Raw genomic sequence first — 26,510 nt, 5'->3', positions numbered from 1 at the left:
GGGAGGATGTAAATCGTGTTACAAACCGAGAATTCGTGAGACGGAATTATATTAAGGGGACGATGTAAATCGTGTTACAAACCGAGAATCCGTGAGACAGAATTATAATAAGGGGAGGAGGAGGATGTAAATCGTGTTACAGTCCGAGAATCTGTGAGACGGAATTATAATAAGGGGAGGAGGAGGATGTAAATCGTGTTACAAACCGAGAATCCGTGAGACGGAATTATAATAAGGGGAGGAGGAGGATGTAAATCGTGTTACAGTCCGAGAATCTGTGAGACGGAATTATAATAAGGGGAGGAGGAGGATGTAAATCGTGTTACAATCCGTGAGACGAATTATAATAAGGGGAGGAGGATGTAAATCGTGTTATCCGAGAATCCGTGAGACAGAATTATAATAAGGGGAGGATGTAAATCGTGTTACAAACCGAGAATCCGTGAGACGGAATTATAATAAGGGGAGGATGTAAATCGTGTTACAAACCGAGAATCCGTGAGACGGAATTATAATAAGGGGAGGAGGATGTAAATCGTGTCACAATCCGAGAATCCGTGAGACGGAATTATAATAAGGGGAGGATGTAAATCGTGTTACAAACCGAGAATCGGTGAGACAGAATTATAATAAGGGGAGGAGGAGGATGTAAATCGTGTTATCCGAGAATCCGTGAGACGGAATTATAATAAGGGGAGGAGGAGGTAAATCGTGTTATCCGAAAATCCGTGAGACGGAATTATAATAAGGGGAGGGGGAGGATATAAATCGTGTTACAATCCGAGAATCCGTGAGATGGAATTATAATAAGGGGAGGAGTAGGATGTAAATCGTGTTACAGTCCGAGAATCTGTGAGACGGAATTATAATAAGGGGAGGAGGAGGATGTAAATCGTGTTACAATCCGTGAGACGAATTATAATAAGGGGAGGAGGATGTAAATCGTGTTATCCGAGAATCCGTGAGACGGAATTATAATAAGAGGAGGATGTAAATCGTGTTACAATCCGTGAGACGGAATTATAATAAGGGGAGGAGGAGGATGTAAATCGTGTTACAAACCGAGAATCCGTGAGACGGAATTATAATAAGGGGAGGAGGATGTAAATCGTGTTATCCGAGAATCCGTGAGACGGAATTATAATAAGGGGAGGAGGAGGTAAAGCGTGTTACAATCAGAGAATTCTTGAGAAGGAATTATAATAAGGGGAGGAGGATATAAATCGTGTTATCCGAAAATCCGTGAGACGGAATTATAATAAGGGCAGGGGGAGGATATAAATCGTGCTACAATCCGAGAATCCGTGAGACGGAATTATAATAAGGGGAGGAGGAGGATGTAAATCGTGTTACAGTCCGAGAATCTGTGAGACGGAATTATAATAAGGGGAGGAGGAGGATGTAAATCGTGTTACAATCTGAGAATCCGTGAGACGGAATTATAATAAGGGGAGGAGGAGGTTGTAAATCGTGTTACAATCCGTGAGACGAATTATAATAAGGGGAGGAGGATGTAAATCGTGTTATCCGAGAATCCGTGAGACGGAATTATAATAAGGGGAGGAGGAGGATGTAAATCATGTTACAATCTGTGAGACGGAATTATAATAAGGGGAGGAGGAGGATGTAAATCGTGTTACAAACCGAGAATCCGTGAGACGGAATTATAATAAGGGGAGGAGGATGTAAATCGTGTTATCCGAGAATCCGTGAGACGGAATTATAATAAGGGGAGGAGGATGTAAATCGTGTTACAATCCGTGAGACGGAATTATAATAAGGGGAGGAGGAGGATGTAAATCGTGTTACAATCCGTGAGACGGAATTATAATAAGAGGAGGAGGATGTAAATCGTGTTACAATCCGTGAGACGGAATTATAATAAGGGGAGGAGGAGGATGTAAATCGTGTTACAATCCGTGAGACGGAATTATAATAAGAGGAGGAGGATGTAAATCGTGTTACAATCCGTGAGGCGGAATTATAATAAGGTGAGGAGGAGGATGTAAATCGTGTTACAGTCCGAGAATCCGTGAGACGGAATTATAATAAGGGGAGGAGGATGTAAATCGTGTTACAATCCGAGGATCCGTGACGCGCGGTCGGATTTTAAACAATCTGAGTGGGCTCAAGTGGATGAAATCCGACTTCGGATTTCAGCGCGCCGATCGGATTTGGTCTGAGAAGCCGGAAAAATCTTTATCGGATTTTGACAGGATCGCTCATCCCTACTTATCAACCATAAATATACGCCTCTCTGTAACAGGGGAACTTCTAATTGGGAAAATGTGTAAGTCAGGGGTGACCAACTCCTGTCCTCCAGAGCTACCAGCAGGTCCGGTTTTCAGGATATCCCTGCTTCAGCACAGGTGGCTCAATCAGTGGCTCAGTCGAAGACTGAGCCACTGATTGAGCCACCTGTGCTGAAGCAGGGATATCCTGAAAACCAGACCTGCTGGTTGCTCTGGAGGTCCGGAGTTCGCTACTCCTGGGTTAAGTCCAACAAAGCTGGGGTTCCAGGAAACACCTTTGCCACGGGACCCACACTGGATTTGCACATTTCTAGGGACCTACAGTGCAATCTGTGCCCCCCCCCTGTCTCTCCCAGGAATAGCAATAGAGTAATATAATGTCCCAGATCTCTCTGTTGCTGCATGTGGCATTCCAAGGAGTTTTCGCCTCCTATTATTCAGAGCCACAAAGAAAATATTCGACATTTCCTTTAAAAAAAAATGTTCTACATCCCCCAAAAAAAGGCATTGTTTCCCATTTGCTACTGTAACCCTGCGCTTGCCTATCGCATTAACCCTTTCCGCACATTGCAGCTCTCTTACTGGCAATGAACAGTGTCTTTGTAGCCATAACCTACTGTAACCTAATTACTGGATTAAAAAGATTAAAAGAGAAGTTATAACATTAAAAATAAATAATGATTTGACTGTATCAGTTACCTGATATTTCTATTTTTATATGCCCGTAAGGGACTCTCCTATGTACGGAACAGCAAATGGGCAATGCATTATCTTTTTTGGCATTAATAACAAAAGGACCCACTATGCTAAAACCCCTAAGCTTAACATACTTAGCATGCTTTATTTTATTACTGTTTTTACAGGGTCCTGTCACTATTCACAGAGCGATGAACTATTCTTGCTTCATCAATGCCAACCCAGAACAGGGAGGAAAAGATTTACCTCCACTATGCATAATTGTCTGTTTTAAACAATATACCACATTTCCCTCAATAGCAATACATCAATGTACTTTGATGTGTTATCTGCGCTTGTATTGTTCTTAAATCTGGAGCATGTTGCAACAATTATGCCCAAGTTCAGCCCCCGAGTGATAAATAACCCCCCACGGTATTAAATAAACAAAGATATTGTATGCCCATGCTATGCCAAATGAAATACCAGATATAATATTGGAGATATTACTTTCTGCAATAAATTGCACACATCTCTGGGTACAAAAGCGGTTAAATAAAGCAGAGACAGTTGTGCACTGGTAAGGGTGGAAATTACAGGGGATTGCAGTTATAGCACTTAGGAGATGAGCCCTTTGATCTTCACTTTGATGTTCCATCACTTTATTCCTTTTCTATGTGTAATCTCACAGAAATCCCAACATGTTTCGCTTCCACTGAACCAAAGTAATACCAGGACTAGTTTTCCCGACAGATCTCACCTGTTCAAACACCTTGATCCTAAATTACCCTGCCACACCTACGTGGAACACTTACTGATATTGCCTTTATCCTTAGTGGGATATTTATGAAACTGTGACAGGCTGGGGCGCTATCGCATGGACACTCTTATTAAAGTCAGTGGGAGTTTCCGGGCGCCATTGTCCTTGATTGGCACTATCTGAGTTTAATGTGTTATCCCCTTAGACCAGGGGTTCTCAACTCCAGTCCTCAAGACCCCCCTCCTCCCCCCCCCCCCCCCCACAACAGGTCAGGTTTTAAGGATATCCCAGCTTCAGCACAGGTGGCTCAATCTGTCCCTGCTTCCGCACAGGTGGCCTCTGATTGAGCCACCTGTGCTGAAGCTGGGATATCCTTAAAACCTGACATGTTGGAGGGGTCTTGAGGACTGCAGCTGAGCACCCCTGGCTTAGACCTATACTCAGGAGAGATATGGGGTTGTGGAAGGCCGTACACATTTCATACGAGCTGGGGAGCATGTAAGCTGAATGCCATCCAAGTACAGTACAGTAAAATATACCCTCACACATATTTCTAACAACAATCAAAATAGGTCACTGGTCCCTAGAGCAGAAGACCACGCTGCTCATTACTTTTTTGGTATTTTGTTTTTTAATACCAGAACCAGGGTCGATCCGTGGTCTCCTGACGTCGGGGCACTCCCAGTTCCTGAGATTTTAGGAGATTTTTACATGGGCAAAAATGGCTGCCGGGGACAGCCTCACTCGAGTAGCCAATAGAACGTCACGATGTCATCGAGAGTTCATGGTGCAGCTCTCTGTTGGTGACTCCACCGCCATATTTGTCATTTCTTTCCATGTTACAAACTGGCACAATTAAACCTCAAATAGCTCAGGAACTTGGGGGGTCCCTGAAGGTTGGATGGTTGGGGGGTCCCTGAAGGTTGGAAAGTTGGGGGATCCCTGAAGGTTGGACGGTTGGGGGGTACCTGAAGGTTGGACGACTGCAGATGAGCTCCGGGTTCAAGTTATATCAAAATAATACATATATACAGAAACATGGGGATTGAGGCTTTAACCCTTTCTGTGTCAATCTTTCTAATGACACACAGTGCCCCCGACATCTTTGCTCTAGTCTAGAGTCATATGATCATTAGTACAGTGATAACATGAGCCCCTATATCTCATCCCTCTTAATACAGAGGAGAAAAGGTAGTCCTGTTTTACATTCATCTGAGGCTAGCAGAGAGGCAGAAAAAAGCAGCATAATGGCACCCAAAAGGTTAAAGTGCCAGATCCAAAGTACTCACTCTCTCACGCTCACACGCTCACGCTCACACTCTCACACTCACTCTCTCTGACACTCACTCTCACAATCACTCTCTCTCATACTCACTCTCTCACACTCACTCTCTCACACTCACTCTCTCTCATACTCACTCTCTCACATGCACTCTCTCTCACACTTACACTCTTTTGCACTCACTCTTTTGCACTCACACTCTCTCACACTCACACACTCACACACTCACACGCTTCACACTCACACGCTCTCACACTCACTCTATGGGTGATATGGTCAAGAAGACTATTGAGCATAACAAAAGTTTAAAGAAGATGAAGCAGAGACTTACGATTGGGAAGAAGCAAATTATTGAACTCATACAAGACGATGGATCAACAATGAAAGTCCGTGCACTTATCATAAAGAGATTTGAGGACTTCTACATTAAATTGTATGAGATGAGAACACAGATAACACAGGGCATAATCCAGCAGAGGAAGAGCGAGAAGAAACCACCAATGATGTACCATGTGTCCTTCCAGAAGAAGTGGCAAAAGTAGTAAAATCCCAGAAGAATGTGATGGCTCCAAGGAAGAGGGAATTACTGAAATCTTGAAAGAATATGGGGTAGAAGTAGAGAAAATCCTTGTAAAACTCGTAACATGCTGCTTGATGAGCAGTAGAATTCCAGAAGAATAGAGTAATGCCATAGTTATCCTCCTCCACAAGAAAGGAGACAAGGAAGACCTCAAGAACTACAAACCAATCAGTCGACTTCCAATCATTTACAAGATATGATGATACTCACTAATCGGCTGCAACAGACCCTGAACTTCGCCCAGGCTAGAGAACAAGTAGGATTTTGCAGTGGATACAACACAATGGACCACGTCCGAGTTCCAGAATTAATGAATACGATTACTCAGTTTAGGATTCGTAGATGACAAAAAAAGCATTTGATTCTATCGACACCTCTGCGGTTCTAAAAGCATTAGGAAGACAAAGTGTTACAGAAGTGTGCATTGATATTAGAAAACATTTACGAGAATGTCAAATCAACCATTAGATTACAGCAAGTTAAGGATATGCAAGATAAGAATCAGCAAGGGAGTGCAACAAGAAGACACCATGTCACCAAAGCTCTTCACAGCAACACTTGAATAATTTTTCAAGACATTAGATTGAGAAGAAAAAGGAATCAAAATCAATGGATTTTCTGCAGTCAACATTGTTATTTTTGCCACAAGTCCAGTAGACCTCTAGCAACAAACCTGAGGACTCGGCAAGATCAAGTGATGTTCAACAAATGTGTCAACTCTTAAGATCAAAATAAACGGAAAAGAACTAGAGGAAGTTGAAGACTATGTCTACCTTGACTGGCAAGTAACAATGGATGGGAACTTTATCAATGAAATCAATAGGAGAATGAAGATGGGATGGAGGCATTTGGAAGACACAAGACAATCTTACAAGTGAGCCTCAAGAGGAAAGTTCTCGATCAGTGTATTCTGTCTGTGCTCCTGTATGGATGTGAAATTTGGACCCTAAATGCGAAGATAATTCAGAAGCTTCGGCCAACTCAAAGAAGTATGGAGAGATGCATGCTGGGTATTACCCAAAGAGGCAGGAAAAACAATTAATTGGTTTCAAAACAAACAAAGGTATTCATCACAAGAGTGAAGAAGTTAAAAATGGCAGTGGGCCGGGCATATAGCAAGAATAAATTATCATTGTTGGACAAAGATGTACTCAACTGAATTCCAAGGAAAATTAAAAGACCAAAACGATGTCCAAATGTAAGATGGGAGGACGATATCAGAAAATTTGTTGGAGAAACATGGAGAAGAGAGACTGCAACCGCAGTACCTGGAAGATTATTGGGGAATTGGGGAGGCTTCTTCCAGCAGTGGATCGACAATGGCTGAAGATGTTTATAGAGTGTAGCCTTTGGCGCAGAAACATGACAGGGTCCAATATTGTAAGGAACCTTATGTATAAGGGACTGATACTAGCTGTTGATAGTAGATCGTATAATGTCCTGAATGACTGTATGTATGCACTAGAAAGTCTCATTATCACTGGAACTTGAAACAATGTAATGTAGAGAAAGTTAGTAAAAGCTTATAATGTAGCAAGCAATAAAAAGTGTAGAGTTGTACAGGAATTGGTCTTGTATCTTCAGAGTGTCTCTGTAGTAAAGCCCACTGATTAAATACCTTTTGCTTAGTGTCCCAAAAAGAGAAAGTAAAGCCGGTATCTGTAGCCTTGGCTGGGAGGGAAATTAGTTGTCACCTCGGTTGTAGACTGCTCCTGATTCCCAGTAGTGTTGGGACCATCACGCTGATATTACTGTGTAGCTCGTCCACTCTGCCGATGGTATTCTGCGTTTCAGCGCCTCGGCTCTATCGCCAAGTCGCCCACTCTTTCACCGGCATCTTTCCGATCTGGCATCTTTTTGACCTGACGTCTTTCCAAACCTGGAGAGGCGAATGCAATCACCTCACTGCAGCAGAGACTTTCCACTGCTCGTTTACGTCGGTACGCCACAGGCACGTCAGGCGGCTGGTGCACCAGCTCAGCTACGGTGTTCCGCCGAGCACGAATCACCTCGTACCTCCTCCCTGTTGAAAATCACCTCACGATCACCTCGCGATGCTAGGGAGGGGCCTCCATCACTCAGTACAGGGAGTTTGTATTGGGAAATGGGCAAGAAGTCACTCCAGACACTTCGAATTCCTTCAAACTTGTATTTGCACTTGTATGTGCATATATATCTATATAGATTTTTAACCCAGCTAATCTGTAGTACAGTTTTAAAGAGATAATTTCAATTTATATCTTCTAATTATGGTACCAAAACAAGAGATTTAAATGCCATAACAAGCAATGAATAAAAGCTTAATATTTCATATCCATGTGCGCTCGTTTCACCGGTAAGGGCCGTGAACTCAACTGAGATATTGCTACTGAAGGTTTACATGGAAAAAACCTTAACACAAACATCCACTCGGATGCATTACTTTGCCATATGAATCACTGGTGCTTTGCAGAGACAATGTAAGAGCTCTTTATATAACCTAAGGCCTAAATTGTCAATAGGACACATTCTCTTGCATCATAAAAAGTCTACATATTATCCAGTGCATTAATATGATGCCTTTGATGGGCTTCTGAGTGCAGTGGAGGTCCACAGGCTATTTTTTTAGTCTTATCTTAAGTACATAAATGCAGACATTGTTATTTCTGTGGTTCTTTGTGTTTCCAAAGCTTATTTAAAGCATGACACACAGTTGGGAACTTTGTATCCGAGTAATAATCATTCAGCCCCCAGCTCAGATGGAAATTATCAAAATATTGCCCAAATCTGGCAAATGTCCGTATTATCTTCTAAGGCATGGTGAAATGTTCCCAGTGATATGTTTTTTATCTTAATCCCACGCGAATGAATGAGGGGGCCGTTCGGAGAGTTTCACTTCTCGTACAAACGTTTTATTGGCTTTCCGAGAAAGAGAAAGCGCTCGCACATGTAACCCCCCTATCCAATATTTGTAATGAGTACTTGGGGGGTTGACGTATCTGTTTATTATCTTCAGCAAAAAAAAAAGCCTAAGTCCTAAAAACCACAATTTCCACATAATATACAATCCTTCACTTACAGTAGAAACTTGCCTAGGGTTCTTCAACATTTTCTTTGAGACCACCACCCACTCCAGGCATAAGGTATAAACAATGCAGGTTGATGCACCTCTTTTGCATATAAATAGAATATCGGTTGGCCTCTCCCCCCTCAAAAAAAATCTGGCCTGGATCTGATCAGGGCTCCAAAAAGAGGTTTGGAGAATCTCTGTTCTAGGATCATTGACTTCAATGCCTGAATATTAGGAAGAAAGGGCATCTCCTTAACAAACACATCAGCCATTCGAACAAGGAACTGCTTACCTACTCGAAGCTCTTGCCCGAAGACTGTCCTTTCTCCAAGCGCCGAGCAATTCCACCTCCCGTACCGGAACTGATACTGGCATTCATTGATCCCCATCTGTGCCCCCTCTCCAATAACTATGATGGCATCGGGGCGGCTCTGGCAGATCGCTCTTTGCCGCGGCGCCAACCCCGGTATTTTGTTGCAGATTATATTTGCTCCCAGAGCCACCACGGATGACAAAGCTCTAGAAGAAATCAAAAGGAGCTATCAGAGGTGCAACAGGAGATGTTTGTGCAACCTGCCTTCAACCTACCGCTGCAACACCATATACATCGGGGTGCAGCCATATACATCATGAGATTCAAATAAAGCATGGATTTCACAAGCATTCAAACTCTTTTATTATTATTATTATTGTATAGCACCTTTAGCTATTTATAATTCCCCTTTCGCTGCCAGAGGGGCCCAGTTTTGTGAACTGTTCCTTAATTAACCAATTAACTGAGCTCTCATTTTCACCGAGGTAACTGGTTGAGGCACGTGTTGCCCTGAAAACCCCGGTCTGTTTGTTGCTCTCGTGCGCTGAATACAGGGAACCCTAATTTAAAGACTAGTTCACCTTGAACCTTAAGCTTGCATGGCTTTTACAAGCTGTTACCTGTAACATCCGCATGACTCCCATTTAAGGCTTTGCACGTGGAATAAGTGAGGGCTTAAGTGGCCTGTGATACCGTTTTTTTTTTATTTGTGCACTCACAAGCTTTTTAGAAGATGAGTGTGCCCTCTGGTTGAGGCAATACACAAGGTAAAAAAAAACCAGTAACCTTAACGCAGCCTTGCCGCCTGTAGCTTGTCTCTGTTATTATTCTGTGCAATGATGAGCCTTTCATGCAAAAATGTATTGTTGATTTTCGTCTGCGTCCGCTGCCGTCCTCTTCACTTTACATCTGCTACATCCTAATGACATCAGTAATACATGTGAATGGCTGCACAGGCAGTGACCCGCGCTTATGTGGAGGGGAATATCTCAATGTGAGCATTATACATGTCCAGTATGGACTATTCTGTCCATAAAGCAGTGAAAACCTGACCTGTTGGTGGTCCTTTAGGACTGGAGTTTCCCACCCCTGGATTAGCAGAGTCTTATCATTTTAGTTTCAGCAATGTTATGCATAATTCCCTCCTTTACGGCTATGAAATGAAATCCTTATGGATGTTCAGCGTGTCGTGTGCTATTCTGGGGCAGAAAACTGCACAAGATGTTAAAAAAAAACATTGGAAGCAATATGAGCTTTAATACAAAGAGCAATTTTTCTACCCTAGAATAATACCAAACCAAATATTGATATATGTCCCATAAACACTCAAACAATTTCCTATACAGTACCCTACAATGTCTTATACAGTACCATACAATGTCTTATACAGCACCATACAATGTCCTATACAGTACCATACAATGTCTTATACAGCACCATACAATGTCATACATCACTATACAATGTCCTATACAGTACCATACATTGTCTTATACAGCACCATACAATGTCTTATACAGTACCATACAATGTCTTATACAGCACCATACAATGTCATACATCACTATACAATGTCCTATACAGTACCATACAATGTCTTATACAGCACTATACAATGTCCTATACAGCACCACACAATGTCCTATACAGCACCATACATTGTCCTATACAGCACCATACAATGTCCTATACAATACCATACAATGTCCTATACAATACCATACAATGTCCTATACAGTACCATACAATGTCCTATACAGTACCATACAATGTCCTATACAGTACCATACAATGTCCTATACAGTACCATACAATGTCCTATACATTACCATACAATGTCCTATACAGCACCATACAATGTCCTATACAGCACCATACAATGTCCTATACAGTACCATACAATGCCCTATAGAGCACCATACAATGTCCTATACAGTACTATACAATGTCCTATACAGTACCATACAATGTCCTATACAGCACCATACAATGTCCTATACAGCACCATACAATGTCCTATACAGCACCATACAATGTCCTATACATTACCATACAATGTCCTATACAGCACCATACAATGTCCTATACAGCACCATACAATGTCCTATACAGCACCATACAATGTCCTATTCAGCACCATACAATGTCCTATACAGCACCATACAATGTCCTATACAGCACCATACAATGTCCTATACAGCACCATACAATGTCCTATACAGCACCATACAATGTCCTATACAGCACCATACAATGTCCTATACAGCACCATACAATGTCCTATACAGCACCATATAATGTCCTATACAGCACCATACAATGTCCTATACAGCACCATACAATGTCCTATACAGCACCATACAATGTCCTATACAGCACCATACAATGTCCTATACAGCACCATACAATGTCCTATACAGCACCATACAATGTCCTATACAGCACCATACAATGTCCTATACAGCACCATACAATGTCCTATACAGCACCATACAATGTCCTATACAGCACCATACAATGTCCTATACAGCACCATACAATGTCCTATACATTACCATACAATGTCCTATACAGCACCATACAATGTCCTATACAGCACCATACAATGTCCTATACAGCACCATACAATGTCCTATACAGCACCATACAATGTCCTATACAGCACCATACAATGTCCTATACAGTACCATACAATGTCCTATACAGCACCATACAATGTCCTATACAGCACCATACAATGTCCTATACATTTCATTGAGAATCGCACAATACTCCAGCTGAAATCTACTGACAAAAGGAAACAACCGTAAACAATGGCGAGCAATTATGTTAAATGGCTGAGGGCTTTCCGAAATGCAGCACATAGGGGGATATTTCCTAAAGTCTCCCCTCTGCTAACCCAGTGCAAAAAAGAAAGCAATAGAATCGCCTCCCTCACATACATTTGGGGCAGTTCTGGCAGCAGCATCTCTCCAGGCATCTCCCTCTACAAATCCCGTCAGCATGGCTGCGCGATGTCAAATGGTGCCGCGTTGCCATGGCAACAGGATGCCACGTGATGTCACAACATGACGTGAAGCCCCATTGTCAAGACAACGGGGCGTCACATGACGCCTCGGCGCCATAAGGCATCCTGTTGTCATGGCAACATGATGCCGCGTGACATCACGCTGTCATGGCAATGCGCGCCACTTGAAATCGCTGAGCCATGCTAACTGCACCTTGCAGGGAGAGAGGATGCTGAGGGAGAGAGGATGCTGGGGGAAGAGAGGATGCCGGGGGGAGAGAGGATGCCCGGGGGGAGAGAGGAGGATGCCGGGGGGAGAGAGCATGCCAGGGGGAGAGAGCATGCCGGGGGGAGAGAGGACGCCCGGGGGAGAGAGGACGCCAGGGGGGAGAGAGGACGCCCGGGGGGAGAGAGGATGCCCGGGGGGAGAGAGGATGCCTGGGGGGAGAGAGGATTCCCGGGGGGAGAGTGAATGCCCGGGGGGAGAGAGGACGCCCGGGGGGAGAGAGGATGCCCGGGGGAGAAAGGATGCCCGGGGGGAGAGAGGATTCCCGGGGGGATAGTGAATGCCCAGAGGGAGAGAGGGGATGCTGGGGGTGGGGGAGAGAGAGGATGCCGGGGGAGGGGGGGGAGAGGATGCCAGGGGCAGAGAGGACGCCCGGGGGAAGAGAGGACGCCCGGGGGGAGATAGGGCGCCAGGAGGGAGAGAGGACGCCCGGGGGGAGAGAGGATGCCCAGAGGGAGAGAGGATGCCCGGAGGGAGAGAGGAAGCCCAGAGGGAGAGAGGGCGCCAGGAGGAAGAGAGGACGCCCAGGGGGAGAGAGGACGCCCGGGGAGAGAGGACCCCCGGAGGGAGAGAGGTTGCCCAAGGGAGAGAGGACACCCGGGGGGAGAGAGGACGCCCGGAGGGAGAGAGGGGATGCCGGGGGTGGGGGAGAGAGAGGATGCCCGGAGGGAGAGAGGATGCCCGGGGGGGAGAGAGGATGCCCGGAGGGAGAGAGGATGCCCGGGGGGAGAGAGGACGCCCGGAGGGAGAGAGGATGCCCGGAGGGAGAGAGGATGCCCGGGGGGGAGAGAGGATGCCCGGAGGGAGAGAGGATGCCCGGGGGGAGAGAGGATGCCCGGGGGGGAGAGAAGATGCCCGGGGGGGAGAGAGGATGCCCGGAGGGAGAGAGGATGCCCGGGGGGAGAGAGGACGCCCAGAGGGAGAGAGGACGCCCGGAGGGAGAGAGGATGCCCGGGGGAGAGAGGATGCCCGGAGGCAGAGAGGATGCCCAGAGGCAGAGAGGATGCCCAGAGGGAGAGAGGATGCCCAGAGGGAGAGAGGATGCCCAGAGGGAGAGAGGATGCCCGGAGGGAGAGAGGATGCCCGGATGGAGAGAGGATGCCCGGAGGGAGAGAGGACCCCCGGAGGGAGAGAGGACGCCCAGGGGAGAGAGGATGCCCGGAGGGAGAGAGGATGCCCGGAGGGAGAGAGGACCCCCGGAGGGATAGAGGACGCCCGGAGGGAGAGAGGACGCCCGGAGGGAGAGAGGATGCCCGGAGGGAGAGAGGGGATGCCCTGAGGGAGAGAGGGGGATGCCCGGAGGGAGAGAGGGGGATGCCCAGAGGGAAAGAGGATGCCCGGAGGGAGAGAGGATGCCCGGAGGGAGAGAGGATGCCCGGAGGGAGAGAGGACCCCCGGAGGGAGAGAGGATGCCCGGAGGGAGAGAGGATGCCCGGAGGGAGAGAGGATGCCCGGAGGGAGAGAGGATGCCCGGAGGGAGAGAGGATGCCCAGAGGGAGAGAGGATGCCCGGGGGGAGAGAGGATGCCCGGAGGGAGAGAGGATGCCCGGAGGGAGAGAGGATGCCCGGAAGGAGAGAGGACGCCCAGAGGGAGAGAGGATGCGAGGATGCCCGGAGGGAGAGAGGATGCCCGGGGAGAGAGAGGATGCCCAGGGGGATAGAGGACGCCCAGAGGGAGAGAGGATGCGAGGATGCCCGGAGGGAGAGAGGATGCCCGGAGGGAGAGAGGATGCCCGGGGGGAGAGAGGATGCCCGGGGGAGAGAGGTTCCCGGGGAGAGAGAGGACGCCTGGGGGGAGAGAGGACGCCCAGAGGGAGAGAGGATGCCCGGAGGGAGAGAGGATGCCCGGGGAGAGAGAGGATGCCCGGAGGGAGAGAGGATGCCCGGGGGGAGAGAGGACGCCCGGAGGTAGAGAGGATGCCCGGGGGGGAGAGAGGAGGCCTGGGGCGAGAGAGGATGCCGGGGGGAGAGAGGAGGTCCGGGGCGAGAGAAGATACCAGGGGAGAGAGGATGCCGCCGGAACGATAAATACATATGTAGCCCTTTTTCTGACGCTTCCCAAAGAGACTACTGGTCACTGTACACAACCTGTGGCTCCAGGAGATCTGAGCCTACGCTAGCTGGGAGCCTGGGGTAACACTTATACACTTACTTAGGGCAGCGCCTCCACTTACCCAGGATCCCCGTGATGTAAGATTCCCCTGGGCAAGAAACATACAACACCTTATGATTGTAACTGGTTTTACTATAATAATGCACAGTAGCAATAACACAACATATACACTTATACTCTAACGGTATAAACTTTGTGGCTCACCCACTCATCAGGAGTAACGTCTCCGTCCCCTCACCGCGTGCCCCACACACCGTGTCCATGTATAGTACTATTGGTATAGGCTCAGTTCTTTAGCCACTCGCTCAGTGTCCCTAAAGAGTTACGCCTAAGGCGGGATCAGCGCCTGGTGACCGGTGTTGGTGCACTTGATGTTATAATACCTTCCGGTCACGGCGGTGACCGGCAACAACTTCACAAAGGGTCAGAAGAATCAGCGGCCTGCCTCCTGGGTCTCAATGTCCAGCCGTCTGGTTCCAAACGACTCGCCGCAACCGCAACTCTGCACCTTCGTCCCTAGCTGTCTACTCAGTAAGGGGTGATGCTCGCTACCACTATAGGCCGTCCCTGCCACATAGCAACCTATGGTGACTTCAGGGAATACTCCTAGGGCCAGCGGGGTATAACTGTCCTATGCAGGCGGGTCCCTGACCCCCTGTACCCACACTACCTCTCCCTTCACCTCCCGGATCCCTTCTCACTAGCTTCTCCCTAACCTGCAGCAACCCACTGCACTCACAGCGTACCTGCAGCAAACGCACTGCAACCAACCTGGTACCTGCAGCTACACTGCCCACAAACACCGTACCTTCTTGTCAGCGCTCACAGCACTGACAGCCATGACACTGACAAGCTTGCACACTCACCCACACCTAAGGGCAGGGTCCCTAACCTAGGGGCCATCCCTCAGTACCTACCCACTACCCTGGTGGGGATTGGGGCCTGCCTGGGGCCTGGGGATAACTTTACCTGGTGCAGGAGCCACTTGTTCCCTACACCCTTCCTCCCCCTTCCTGCTCCCAGCTCCAACTGCCATTGCCCTAAGCCCGCAAAATGTATCAATTCCCCTGTCTGGGAATCCTGGGCCCTCATTGGCTACTATGAGGCACCTGGTGCCTGCCTCCCTATGCCTCATGGGACTTGTAGTCCCGTGGAGGCTTCTACAACATTGGGGCCTCGCGCGCACTTGCCCTGCGCATGCGCGAGTCCCTAATGGCCGCCGCAACCCCCGCACCTTACTGCGCATGCGTGACTAACGCGCACGCTCGCGCAACCTGTCATGGCGGCCCCCGCTAGCCGGGTACGCCGCCGAGACTCCGGGGACTCGGAGCGCCCCGTGCTCCGGCCCCACCTTCGTGCCGTGCCGGCGGGTCCGTCGCTGCCTCCGGCGGCACCCGCGATCACTCGGCACGCTAAAAGGGGGGTCTCTGGGGCTGAAATTAGACCGGGGCTACACATATATAAAATAAATAAATGTACAAAAATGTATCGTAAAAAGTCTCCGAGTTAGCCTTCAATAGAAGGTGGCAACCCTGCCTGAAACCCCTTGCCCAATGTTGAAGTGAGGTTTTATAATAACATTATAGACACTCCCTTCAGCTTCTTTGCTCTACGGATAAAGATCCTCAGTAGCTGCTCTGTCTCTCTAACCTTTTTACGTCTTTTTTTTTTTAATGTGACTTGACAGTGATTCCTGCTCAGATGTGAGTGTCCTGTCTGGAACTGAAGCAACACAATGAGAGCCCATTCAGAGGGTCTGGCAGAGCATGTTGTGACAGTGAGAAGAGTCAAAATAGGCCCTAATCCTTCCCCACCTTGAGAGCCATTCCTGCGGCAGCATTTGCAAGCGGCTGCTGTGTTACAGTATATGTGGACGATCCCGCGCTCGCCAATACATCGGGGGGGGGGGCAAATATGGAGGAGCTGCATGACTTGTTTATCCCCCTGCTGCCACACTTATGGCAGTGAAAGGGTTATGTTGGAGGGATTCCTGTCTTTTTATATCCTTTTGAGGTGCATTATATTTGCAGAAAATCCCAATGTCTCTAGCAGTGAGTACAGTAACAGTAATGCAATAGGGTCATTTCAGTACTGGAAGAGATCAGCGACGTTAGCGAATATTTTGAAGTTGTTCTTTTTCAGTAAGTCTCTAGTCGGCAGTGTCTATGCTAACTACGGGCAACAATGTACTGCTGACTAATAATAATAACTTATCTCATATGGCGATTTTCTCCCAATGGGACTCAAAGCGCGTCACAATTACAGTATAGCGTGCAATACGCAGTACATAGGAGTTTTACAGACACAGTCCCTGCCCAGTCTAAGTTTTCGGTGCCTGAGGCACAGGGAGATAGAGTGACTTGCCCAAGGTCACAAGGAGCAGGTACCGGGATTTGAACCAGGCTAGGGCGACCATATTTTTCCCGGGACACATTTCGTGCATGCTTGAACGGTGAGCGCACAACGGTGCATGCGTGATCAGTGCTTACCGGCCACTCATGCGTAATCGGTGCAACATATGAGTGAGAGCTACCAAGGGAAGAAGCACTGAGTAACTATATTTGGCACCAGGTAATATCTATATGACACCTTGTACGTGGAGCATTATCAACAGATGTGAATAAAGCTCTTTGTTTGTACTAGAAAAGTTTCGTCTGGATAACTACACCGAGCCTGCACAGATCCAGCACCCAGCAAAGGTATGAGACACTGAGCACAGCCATGAAAATAACCTATCATTATGAAAACTCCTTAAGAGCCATGCAAGGGGGGTTACTGTACATTGTTAAAAATATTTCAGGAGGGACACAGCACAGGGAGACACCTCTGGTTTCATTACCTGCGCCTTGCAGTCTTACCCTTGTCTGTCAATACAATTTAGGAACTGATTATAAGAAATTGCACCATGTTAATCAATGGAAAACATTCCATTGCATTCAATGGAAATCAGTTTAATACAGATTCTACTTAAATATTTGTGTGATATAACTCTTCCCTAACCCTTCCTTTTGACACTCCCCAAATCGCAAGCTGAGTTGTAAATGGTACAATTATCTTGATACATTAACACTACCCAATGCAATAGGGTCATTTCAGTACTGGAAGAGATCAGCGACGTTAGCGAATATTTTGAAGTTGTTCTTTTTCAGTAAGTCTCTAGTCGTCAGTGTCTATGCTAACTACGGGCAACAATGTACTGCTGACTAATAATAATAACTTATCTCATATGGCGATTTTCTCCCAATGGGACTCAAAGCGCGTCACAATTACAGTATAGCGTGCAATACGCAGTACATAGGAGTTTTACAGACACAGTCCCTGCCCAGTCTAAGTTTTTGGTGCCTGAGGCACAGGGAGATAGAGTGACTTGCCCAAGGTCACAAGGAGCATTTAGCGATACGAGATAAAACAATTGTTTTGATATATGGATCCCATGGTGGTGTTTTCCACCCATTTGAGACTTTCATAAACAGCCCGTTGAGTTTTTAGTGAGCATAGGGTTATGTCTGGCGCTACCTATAGAAAGATGTAGCCATGCATTTAAAGCATTCTATCAAGCTTAGCTCAAGAGTTGGGAATTTCCACTGACTACATAAAATAACACAGGTATAAAAACACACAGTTAATGGGGGATCTATGATTGACTCAAGGAATTACAGTTGTAAAGATAACAACTTGTATTGGAATAACTTACATATGACATTCTGACTTCAGCATTTCAACCACCAAGCCATACAATAAGGTCACACAAAAACTAAACCCAGATTAGTACAGACTCCTACTACTCACAACATGATTGATGTGAATGAATGGCGCAGAGTAACAGCAGAAAATCCCCTAAACATCTAGGACAAGCTGCTGTAGAGCTCCACTGATAAAATCTAGTAGCTGATTTGGTTTGCTGTTCGTCAGGTTAATCATAATAAGGAACAAAAACGCAGACCACATTGGAGATAATAGTGTTACAGCATTATGTTAACAAAGGCTGTTGATGTGTTCTGTTATTCTGCAGTAAATTGCTCATGGTGACTAGACATTACTTAAGGATGGTTAGGAAGTTTAACCAGTGCCAGCAATTGCAGATTACGATACAAAGATCAAAAGCGATATACTTGTATAGATTTCCTCTCTTCTGACTCATTGCAGTAGATTCTACCACGGTGATTCACATGAGATTACATCCCACTGGCTGTTTCGGTTATTAACCACTTTCTTATTTGTTCTTGAATTTTATTTTTTTCCTGATACATTCAATTCAGATTCCCAGTTCTAAGATAAATGATTCCAACACCTTCTGCACCAAAGTTTCTTGTAACATATGTATGTACTGTATATCTTTATTTATATAGCGCCATCGATGTTCATAGCACTTCACAGCAGTAATACACCTCACATACTGTTGTAATATAACACATAATGGGAACAAGTGCTTTAAGACATAAAAGTAAGACTAGGAAAAGGAGTCCCTGCCCAGAAGAGCTTACAATCTAAATTGATTAGTAAGTAAGTAGTGAGAACGTACAGAGACAGTAGGGAGGTGTTCTGGTAAGTGCGTCTGCAAGGGGCTATGGTCAGTGCATGAGATGTATAGTATCAGCCAGTGGAGCTCCACAAATGGTTGATTAAAGAAGTGCGTTTTTAGATGGGAAATATGGAGAACAAAAGCACACTAGCAAAAACGGAGCAGGAAGGACCCAGAATCAAAATAAATTAAAAGGGCGCTTTAATGTGACAAAAGACCCATCCAACGCGTTTCGAACGTCACACGACCACAATGAGGTCCTGCCCCGTAGTGCTTACAATTACATTTTTGGCACAAGACGATAAAGTGACTTTCTGAAGGTCACATAGAGCTGACCCCGGGATTTGAAGCTCCCCTGTTTCAATGTCATTGTTTGCAGAATCAATGTCTTAGCTCATTGAGTCTCTCCTTCCTGTTTGTTTTTTAACCTCTTTGCTGCTGGAAGGCTCTGACCAAAAGTCACAGTTCATATAAATATATATATACAGCTATAGTGGTCTATGGGGGCTAGTTATTAAACCAGGGATGCGCAAACAGGGGGGCGCAACATTTTCTGGGGAGGGGCGCAGCCCTTACAGAGACCCCACGCTCTTCCCCAAAACATTTAAATTAAATGCCGGGGGGAGCATGCAAGTCCTCTGTATGTCCCTTACCTGGTCTCCAGCAGCTTCTGGCGACATGTTGCCATGGCAATTTGACGCCGCGGGTCACATGTCACAACGTGACGTCACATGACATAAGAAAATGCCAGAGAAAAGGCAAGGGTGGGGGCATGAGCAGGGGGGGGAGACGCAGACAAAAATGTTTGAGCACCGTTGCATTAAACAGCAATAGTGCCGATTGGGACACAGTCCCACGGAAACTCTCATTCAAGTCAACAGCAGTTTCAGTGCAATAGTTTAATAATCACCTCCCTATGTATCGATACAAATGAGATGTTTTAGTCCCCAGCTGTAGCCCCGCTCTAACTATCACCACCCACGCTGTTGGCGCCGGATGTTGGACCCGCCTGGAAGCAGGGCCCAACTTCCGCATCGGCCCGCGGAACAAAAAGCTTTCAGCACCCAACCACCCCCCACCCCCCAAGGTAAAGTGTGTGTGTGGAATGTGCAGATGTGATGTGTGTGTGATTCTTGGGGGGAGGTGTGTGGGAGGGTGAGATTGTTGTGGGGGAGATTTGTGTGAGATTCTTGGGGGATAGAGGACAGGTTTGTGGGTGAGGTGGGTGATTGGGTGCGAGAGGAGGGAGCATTAAGTGAGTGAGCAAAAGAGGGGGTGCTAGAGAGGGATGGGGAGAGGTGGAGTGAGAGGGGCATGTGAGAGAGGGGGTAGAATGGGATAGAGGGGTAGAGTTATAGAGCAGGGGAAGAGGGAAGAGAGAGGTGGGTGTCTGAGTGAGAGATGATGAATAAATAATTTTGTATTTTGTCCCGGTTTGTCACTTTAAAAATATGGTCACCTTAATGATAGGCAAAGATACTGAATTTGATACACTGCATTACAATAAGTGCATAGTGTAACTCCGCCTATTGACATATCTCATAATTCAAGTTAATACACAAAGAACAAAACTAGTTAATAACCTTAATACGTTGACACTAAAAGACACAAGCTTTCTTATTTTCAGTTTTACACCATAATTGCATGGGTGTGTACTAGTTTTCTTAATCTTCACTTGTGACCACTGGTAAATACGTTGCCAGTCTCACTTTGTCGTGGCAACGTGGCGCCATTTGACGTTGCACTGCCATGTGGACGGGATGTGCAGTGGGAGAAGATGCTCGGAGACACCGCCGCCCAGAGATTTTCCAGGTAAACCCATAGCCTGGAGATACGGGACCAGGTCAAACCCAAGTGGTGGCAACCCTGATTCCACCCATGAGTCACGATAACCTTACCACTAAGGCTCAATTCACAGGAAGAAATCTTACTAGTGGGCATTTTTTTCTTCTTGTATACCTATTGGAAAAGTTTATTTGCTCTCAAAAATCTGGAATCGACATTCAAAGAGTTTCCACTGTTAAACATTCTCTCAAACTAAGAGTCCCTCTGACAACTAGAGGTATATTTGTTCTCATAATTTTTGCCCGAGCATACTTGGCAGGTGAAACACATTGGCATGCAAAGGTGCAACCTAAACCAAATTCCTTTTCTTGTTCCTACTGGAGAATTTGCAGAGTCATTCGTATCTCACAAGCCACTCTTTTGCTCTGATGCATTATGGTTTCATTTCTTGGCTTCGACACACAACTCTTTCATTTCTATTATTCATAACCCATTGAAATTGGTGGCAGCTAAGTTCGGCTCAGCCCACCCAGGCTTCGAGCCCCAAACTCCGTTAGGTCAGGGCTCATAACGGGATGTGATCTGAAACAGGAATGGACTTCACATGGGATCCTCAAAGATAATTGTATTCAGAAACATCTGGACTCCGTTTCATTAGCACAGGCCAGGGGTTGGCCAACTCCGGTTCTCAGGGTCCACCAACAGGTCAGGTTTTAAGGATATCCCTGCTTCAACGAATGAGCCACTGATTGAGTCACCTGGGCGGAACAGGAATACCCTTAAAACCTGACCTGTTGGTGACTCTTGAGGACTGGAGTTGGCCACTCCTGGCGTAGGCCTAACGTCGCATTATTTTAGCTTAACATTGCGTTATCTTCCAATAACATGACATTAAGGACCTTTTAGCGTTACTCTGCTCCAGACCCTGAAAGAGGTCTTTAGCTGAAGTAGAAAGGAGAGGCTCTAAGCCTGGGTGGGAATAAATACTATGTTAGTTAAATCATACCGAACTGTGGTGTTACACCCATCCAACCCCTGTAACAGCCTTATTCCGGGATCTGCATGTGGTCCTTGGTACTTTTTTTTATATTACTTTTAATATTTAAAATGTTGGGTGGGCTCACCCTATTTTATATTTTGTAATTTTCAGGACTTCATTTCAACAGCTACTGTGCCACATAGTTTTTTGAGTCATTGTTTACGGCTTTTATTTCATTGCAACTCCAACACAAGGCACAATGTGTAACTGCACCTGTAACATAAGAAACACACAAGCAATGCTGCTTCAGTTGAGTCATGAGTGTGAATCCATTATCCCCGTCAGAGTGACCATGAGATTACCATGTGATGCCCTGAATGGCACAATTAGTGAATCGTCTGTCTGTCCACAGCTTATATGGATTTCACACATAGTTTAGCGATCTCAATCTAATGAATGAAAGGCGGTCTAATGATAGGACACCTTCCATTGAAATGTGAACCAGATAAAAGATGTAGCTCGTAACATTGTTGTTAGGACCTTTAATTCGTGGAAGGTCTCAAGCATTCATTAAAACTGTTCACCCAGTTCTAATGGGCATTGTGCGGCTTCATAGGGCCTACACATGCTATAGGATTATGAGGTCAAGGGTTCAGTCCTTAATAAAGGCCTATTTAGCCTTGTGTCACAAATCTCTGCAGTAGACAGATAAGGTCTATGGGGTGATGACGTGGCCTCCATTTAGAGACTGGGAAAAATAAAATCTCTCCACTCATAGAAAAAAATGTGAGACTTGGGTCCAACTGATTGCTGTCCACCCAGTTCAATTATCCCTCTTCTCCCCTTTAGTGCAGCCTACCCCCCTAATAAGCCAACGCGGAGCCTTTATAAGAGTCGGCAAGTTTTTAAAGTCATACATTATGAAAGGCTGATTTATCATTCTGATGTGGAAATGGCGATGGGAACAGCTTGCCCTGTTTGTACCACCAGATATGGTACAATGGTCAACAATCAAGGCCAACTTCTAAGTCAACCAGCTTGTTGTTAACCTTTATGTTTTATTGTAATGATGTGTGCCAGCCGCTGGAGAATGCCCCCCACTACCTCCCACTTTATGAGCTCTTCCAGGTGGATGGGTTCCTCTTTGGACATTTGTATGTATCTACTCTATGTTGTGAGACAATACAATGCAGGGAATTATGACACAATAAGTGCAACAAACAAAAACTCAGACAATAGAAAGGAAATCCCTGCCCCGAAGAGCTTACAATCGAAGTCACATTTTCCCTCTGGGATCTTGCTTTTATTTGACAGGAGGATCTATCCCTTCTACGTACTTCTGGCTTTCAGCTGCCTTCACTCCAAAGGAGCAGAAGTGAAACCTCAAGGTTCTAAGACTAAGCTATGAGAATAACTTCTGTGGCAAACAGCTGCTCAACCTACAGAAGCTCCAACTGATGCCGATTTTTCTTAGATGGGACTAAGTATTATATGTATGATCATACACAAGCAAGGTACCCATGGACAGGAACCCATAACCTCACTAAAGAAGGCACTCACTGGGTGAAAAAATACAATCACTCCTATCATAGAAAAATGTGAGACTTGGTTCAACAGCTTGAATTAAACCAGTGTCACTCACTGGGTGAGCGAGTACCTTTTCAGCTCCTGTCTATGGATAATTTGCTTGACTATTGTCGGTATATTTACCACAGAGGTGCTCCCTTTTTTGTCTGACACCCCTCTTTTGTGAATATTGTCAATAGGACAATTAGATGGGTGTATTTTACGTGAAGTTGATTATATACTGTTGCAGGTCTGTGTAGTAAATGATATGTATGGTGTAGGACTTACAATGGTCAGCCTTCCTGTACAATGACAAGTGCTTCAGTGAAGTCAAAGTTGCAAAAGGAAGTGGAAAATACTTGTCATTTCTTTGATTATCAAACATAAGCCTCGAGATACTACATTTTGTCGAGTCGTTTATATTATTTATTGGGAGTTCTCTGAAAATTCTAGATTCGAAGACCCCAGCAGTTCCTCTATTGTGCAGGTGCATAGTCACCAGTAATTGGTCTTACTATATGGTCCCATCTGAATAGACCTTTGTGGTCCTGAAAGCCCCAGAAGAAATCTATGATGAGCTTTTTATTTCTGACTTTTTCATTCACTGCAGAATTATTCTGGGCACTGCTGGTCCCATATTCTGCTGGCAGCAATGCCAAATGCTTCCAATAGATATTTTAAAGGAGCAATCAGAGATAGCAATTTTTTTAAACATATATATATATATATATATATATATATATATATATATATATATATATACAATTGAAGTAGGGCATCTCCGGAGCAGAACCCCATTCATTTCAGCCTCGGGGACGTCTACTTCCGGAGATACTTACCTCTGAAGTAGGTGCTGGTAGCTGCTCCGGCTAAGCAAGCAGGACTTTCAAGTTTAAAGCGTCACATGAGCCAATAGGAAGCCGCATTAATGATGTCGCAGCTTCCTTTGGCCCGCAAGCCGGGAAATATCTGAACAGCGGACACATTGTGAACCCTGGTAACCGAGGAGAGCAGCTACTGGCACCTAATTCGCAGGTACATATCGCCAGAAGCAGGGGATCCCCGGAACTGAAATTACCGTGGTTCAGCTCCATAGACCCCCTGCTTCAACTATATATATATATATATATATATATATATATATATATAAAAGTAATTTGCAAAAGAATCCGCCCCCTAGGATTACCTCTTTAAAGCACTATTAACCCTTTCCCTACTGTAAACACTGGTCTTCTGGGATTGCGACCAAATTATGTTTGGGGGTAACGATCATGGGGGTTGCAACCAGCCCCCCTGGGAAGTGAACGGGAGTGGAAGGGGCTCCACTTTCATTACGATCACATCCCCCGCTCCGAAGGAGAAGCGAATGCGATCTTCTAGCAAACAAGCAAAATGAGCGTTTCCGTGTGCGTTATAATGGCCCCCGCCCTGTCAGTCCTCATGACGTACAGGGAACGTCAGGGGGGGCAGCCTATGGGATAAAGGTAATAACAAGAAATAAGTGTATTCCAGCTTCATGTGTCATATAGGAGTATCATGTCATGCAAAGGCATTTGCACATGCGTGGTACACGTGCATGTATGTACATATACAGCGAGTGGAAGAGAAAGAGTGACAGTGTAATGGCACTAGATCAGGGGTGACCAACTCCAGTCTTCAAGGGACACCAATAGATGGATATCCCTGCTTCAGCACAGGTGGCTCAATCAGCGGCTCAGTCATTTTGACTGAGCCACTGATTGAGCCACCTGTGTTGAAGCAGTGATATCCTTAAAACCTGACCTGTTGGTGGCCATTCAGAACTGGCGTTGGCCACTCCTGCCCTTAATGGCACAACTTTTTGTTTTATTTATACTGTAAACCTGTATTCCCACTTTCTCTTTAAAGGTAAATGGTATTTCTTTTAGGAATCCCCCAGACTTTCAGATTTCACTGTGTAAATATTGCTTATAGAGAACAGGGGTGCACAAACTTTCCCCGCTGCGCCCCTTGCCTGCTCTCCCGCCCTGCTCGCGCCCCCCAATTTGCGCACCCCTGATATAGAACACAATACAAAGCTTTACTCTGTTAAATAAATGTGTATATATATATATATATATTTTTTTTTTTTTTTTTAAAGGACCAGAGTACCGCTATGTTTGCAGCCAATTTGAGCACTGGAGATACGTGTACGGACAGATTTATATTAATTTAAGTTCTTACTTCAACAGTATATCTGCAAGTTAATTACATGGAAATTAGCATTACAACAATTAGCTCTAAAGTCTTTTGTCTGGCCTAAATGTTTAACACAATTTTGATCTACCTATTCAGCAACAGTAAGATCTATTGATACGTATTATTCCTTGGTTTGAAAAGACAAGGGTCAATGATTACAATAATTTTAATCATAGTGCAACTGCAGTGTTATCAGAAGGATATCTTGCATTGCACCATATGAATCCACCAAACCCCCACTAAATCAGACTACGGGGGTCGCTCGATAAACTGTGATCGTGGCGATCGTGGCACTTTCACACACACACTCCAGTTAAAGTTAATAGGATTCTCTGCCGTTTGAAGCTATCAGCGTTTAATGAATAAACCCCCCCAATGTGCTGCAGAATAGAGCTTTCCATAACTGCACAGGGCTCTTCCTATCCGGATATCTGCTGGTGACGGTACTGGGTGTTCTCTCCACCAGAATACTTTGAAAGGTGGGCAGGGTTAAAGATGATTATAGATAGACCATCTGTTCCAATCAAGATAATAAGATCAATGATTGATGACTTCTAGTAGTTTGAACTGAGCTGGTGCCAGCATCTCACCTAGATTAGCATCTTGGCAAGGCTCAGCCCCTGGAGGAACACAACTGGCCTAAATCCTGCATACTTACATTTTGAATTGTCTGTAACTATAATAATTAACTAACTTCTGGTGCGTATGGTATTAAGGTAATTTGACCCTATTAAAAACTGGTATCCTATAATAATAGGGTTGAAAGTGAGTCAACTGGCCAGTCATGATTATGTTGGAGTTATGCACTAAAGTCTGCAAAACGGGTGCAATACGGGTGTGAACCCCTAGGGCGTTCAATGCTTTCAATGTTCAATTGTATTTTTTTTCTTTAATATCTCTGTTGCGTTTTTGCACCGGTTTTGCAGGCCCCAATGACTCACGAGGAAGTACTGGATGTCCATACAATATCTTTGGCTCATTCTTCAATGCAAAATAAACGTTTGTTACATTGTTTGTGATGCCATCCTGGTAAGTAAGTTATAACATGTCCTAACCTAACAAATATTGGATAGAAGTAATACAATAATTAGCTAAATGATGAAGAACACACCATTTGTGGTGCT

General features: G+C 45.5%; 1 protein-coding gene across 2 annotated transcripts in view; it reads right to left on the bottom strand.

Annotated features, from left to right (window-relative positions):
* The window catches only part of WNT7B (Wnt family member 7B), a 111,691-nt gene that overhangs the window by 49,507 nt on the left and 35,674 nt on the right, over nucleotides 1–26,510 (bottom strand). For both annotated transcript variants that reach the window (XM_075602740.1, XM_075602739.1), the window contains exon 2: nucleotides 8,891–9,117. In XM_075602740.1, coding sequence (XP_075458855.1) covers nucleotides 8,891–9,117 — 227 coding nt within the window. The remainder of the gene's footprint in view (nucleotides 1–8,890; nucleotides 9,118–26,510) is intronic.

The sequence above is a fragment of the Ascaphus truei genome, chromosome 5 (genome assembly GCF_040206685.1).
Source record: "Ascaphus truei isolate aAscTru1 chromosome 5, aAscTru1.hap1, whole genome shotgun sequence".
Lineage (NCBI taxonomy): Eukaryota > Metazoa > Chordata > Amphibia > Anura > Ascaphidae > Ascaphus > Ascaphus truei.
This window is presented reverse-complemented; position numbering and strand designations above follow the sequence as displayed.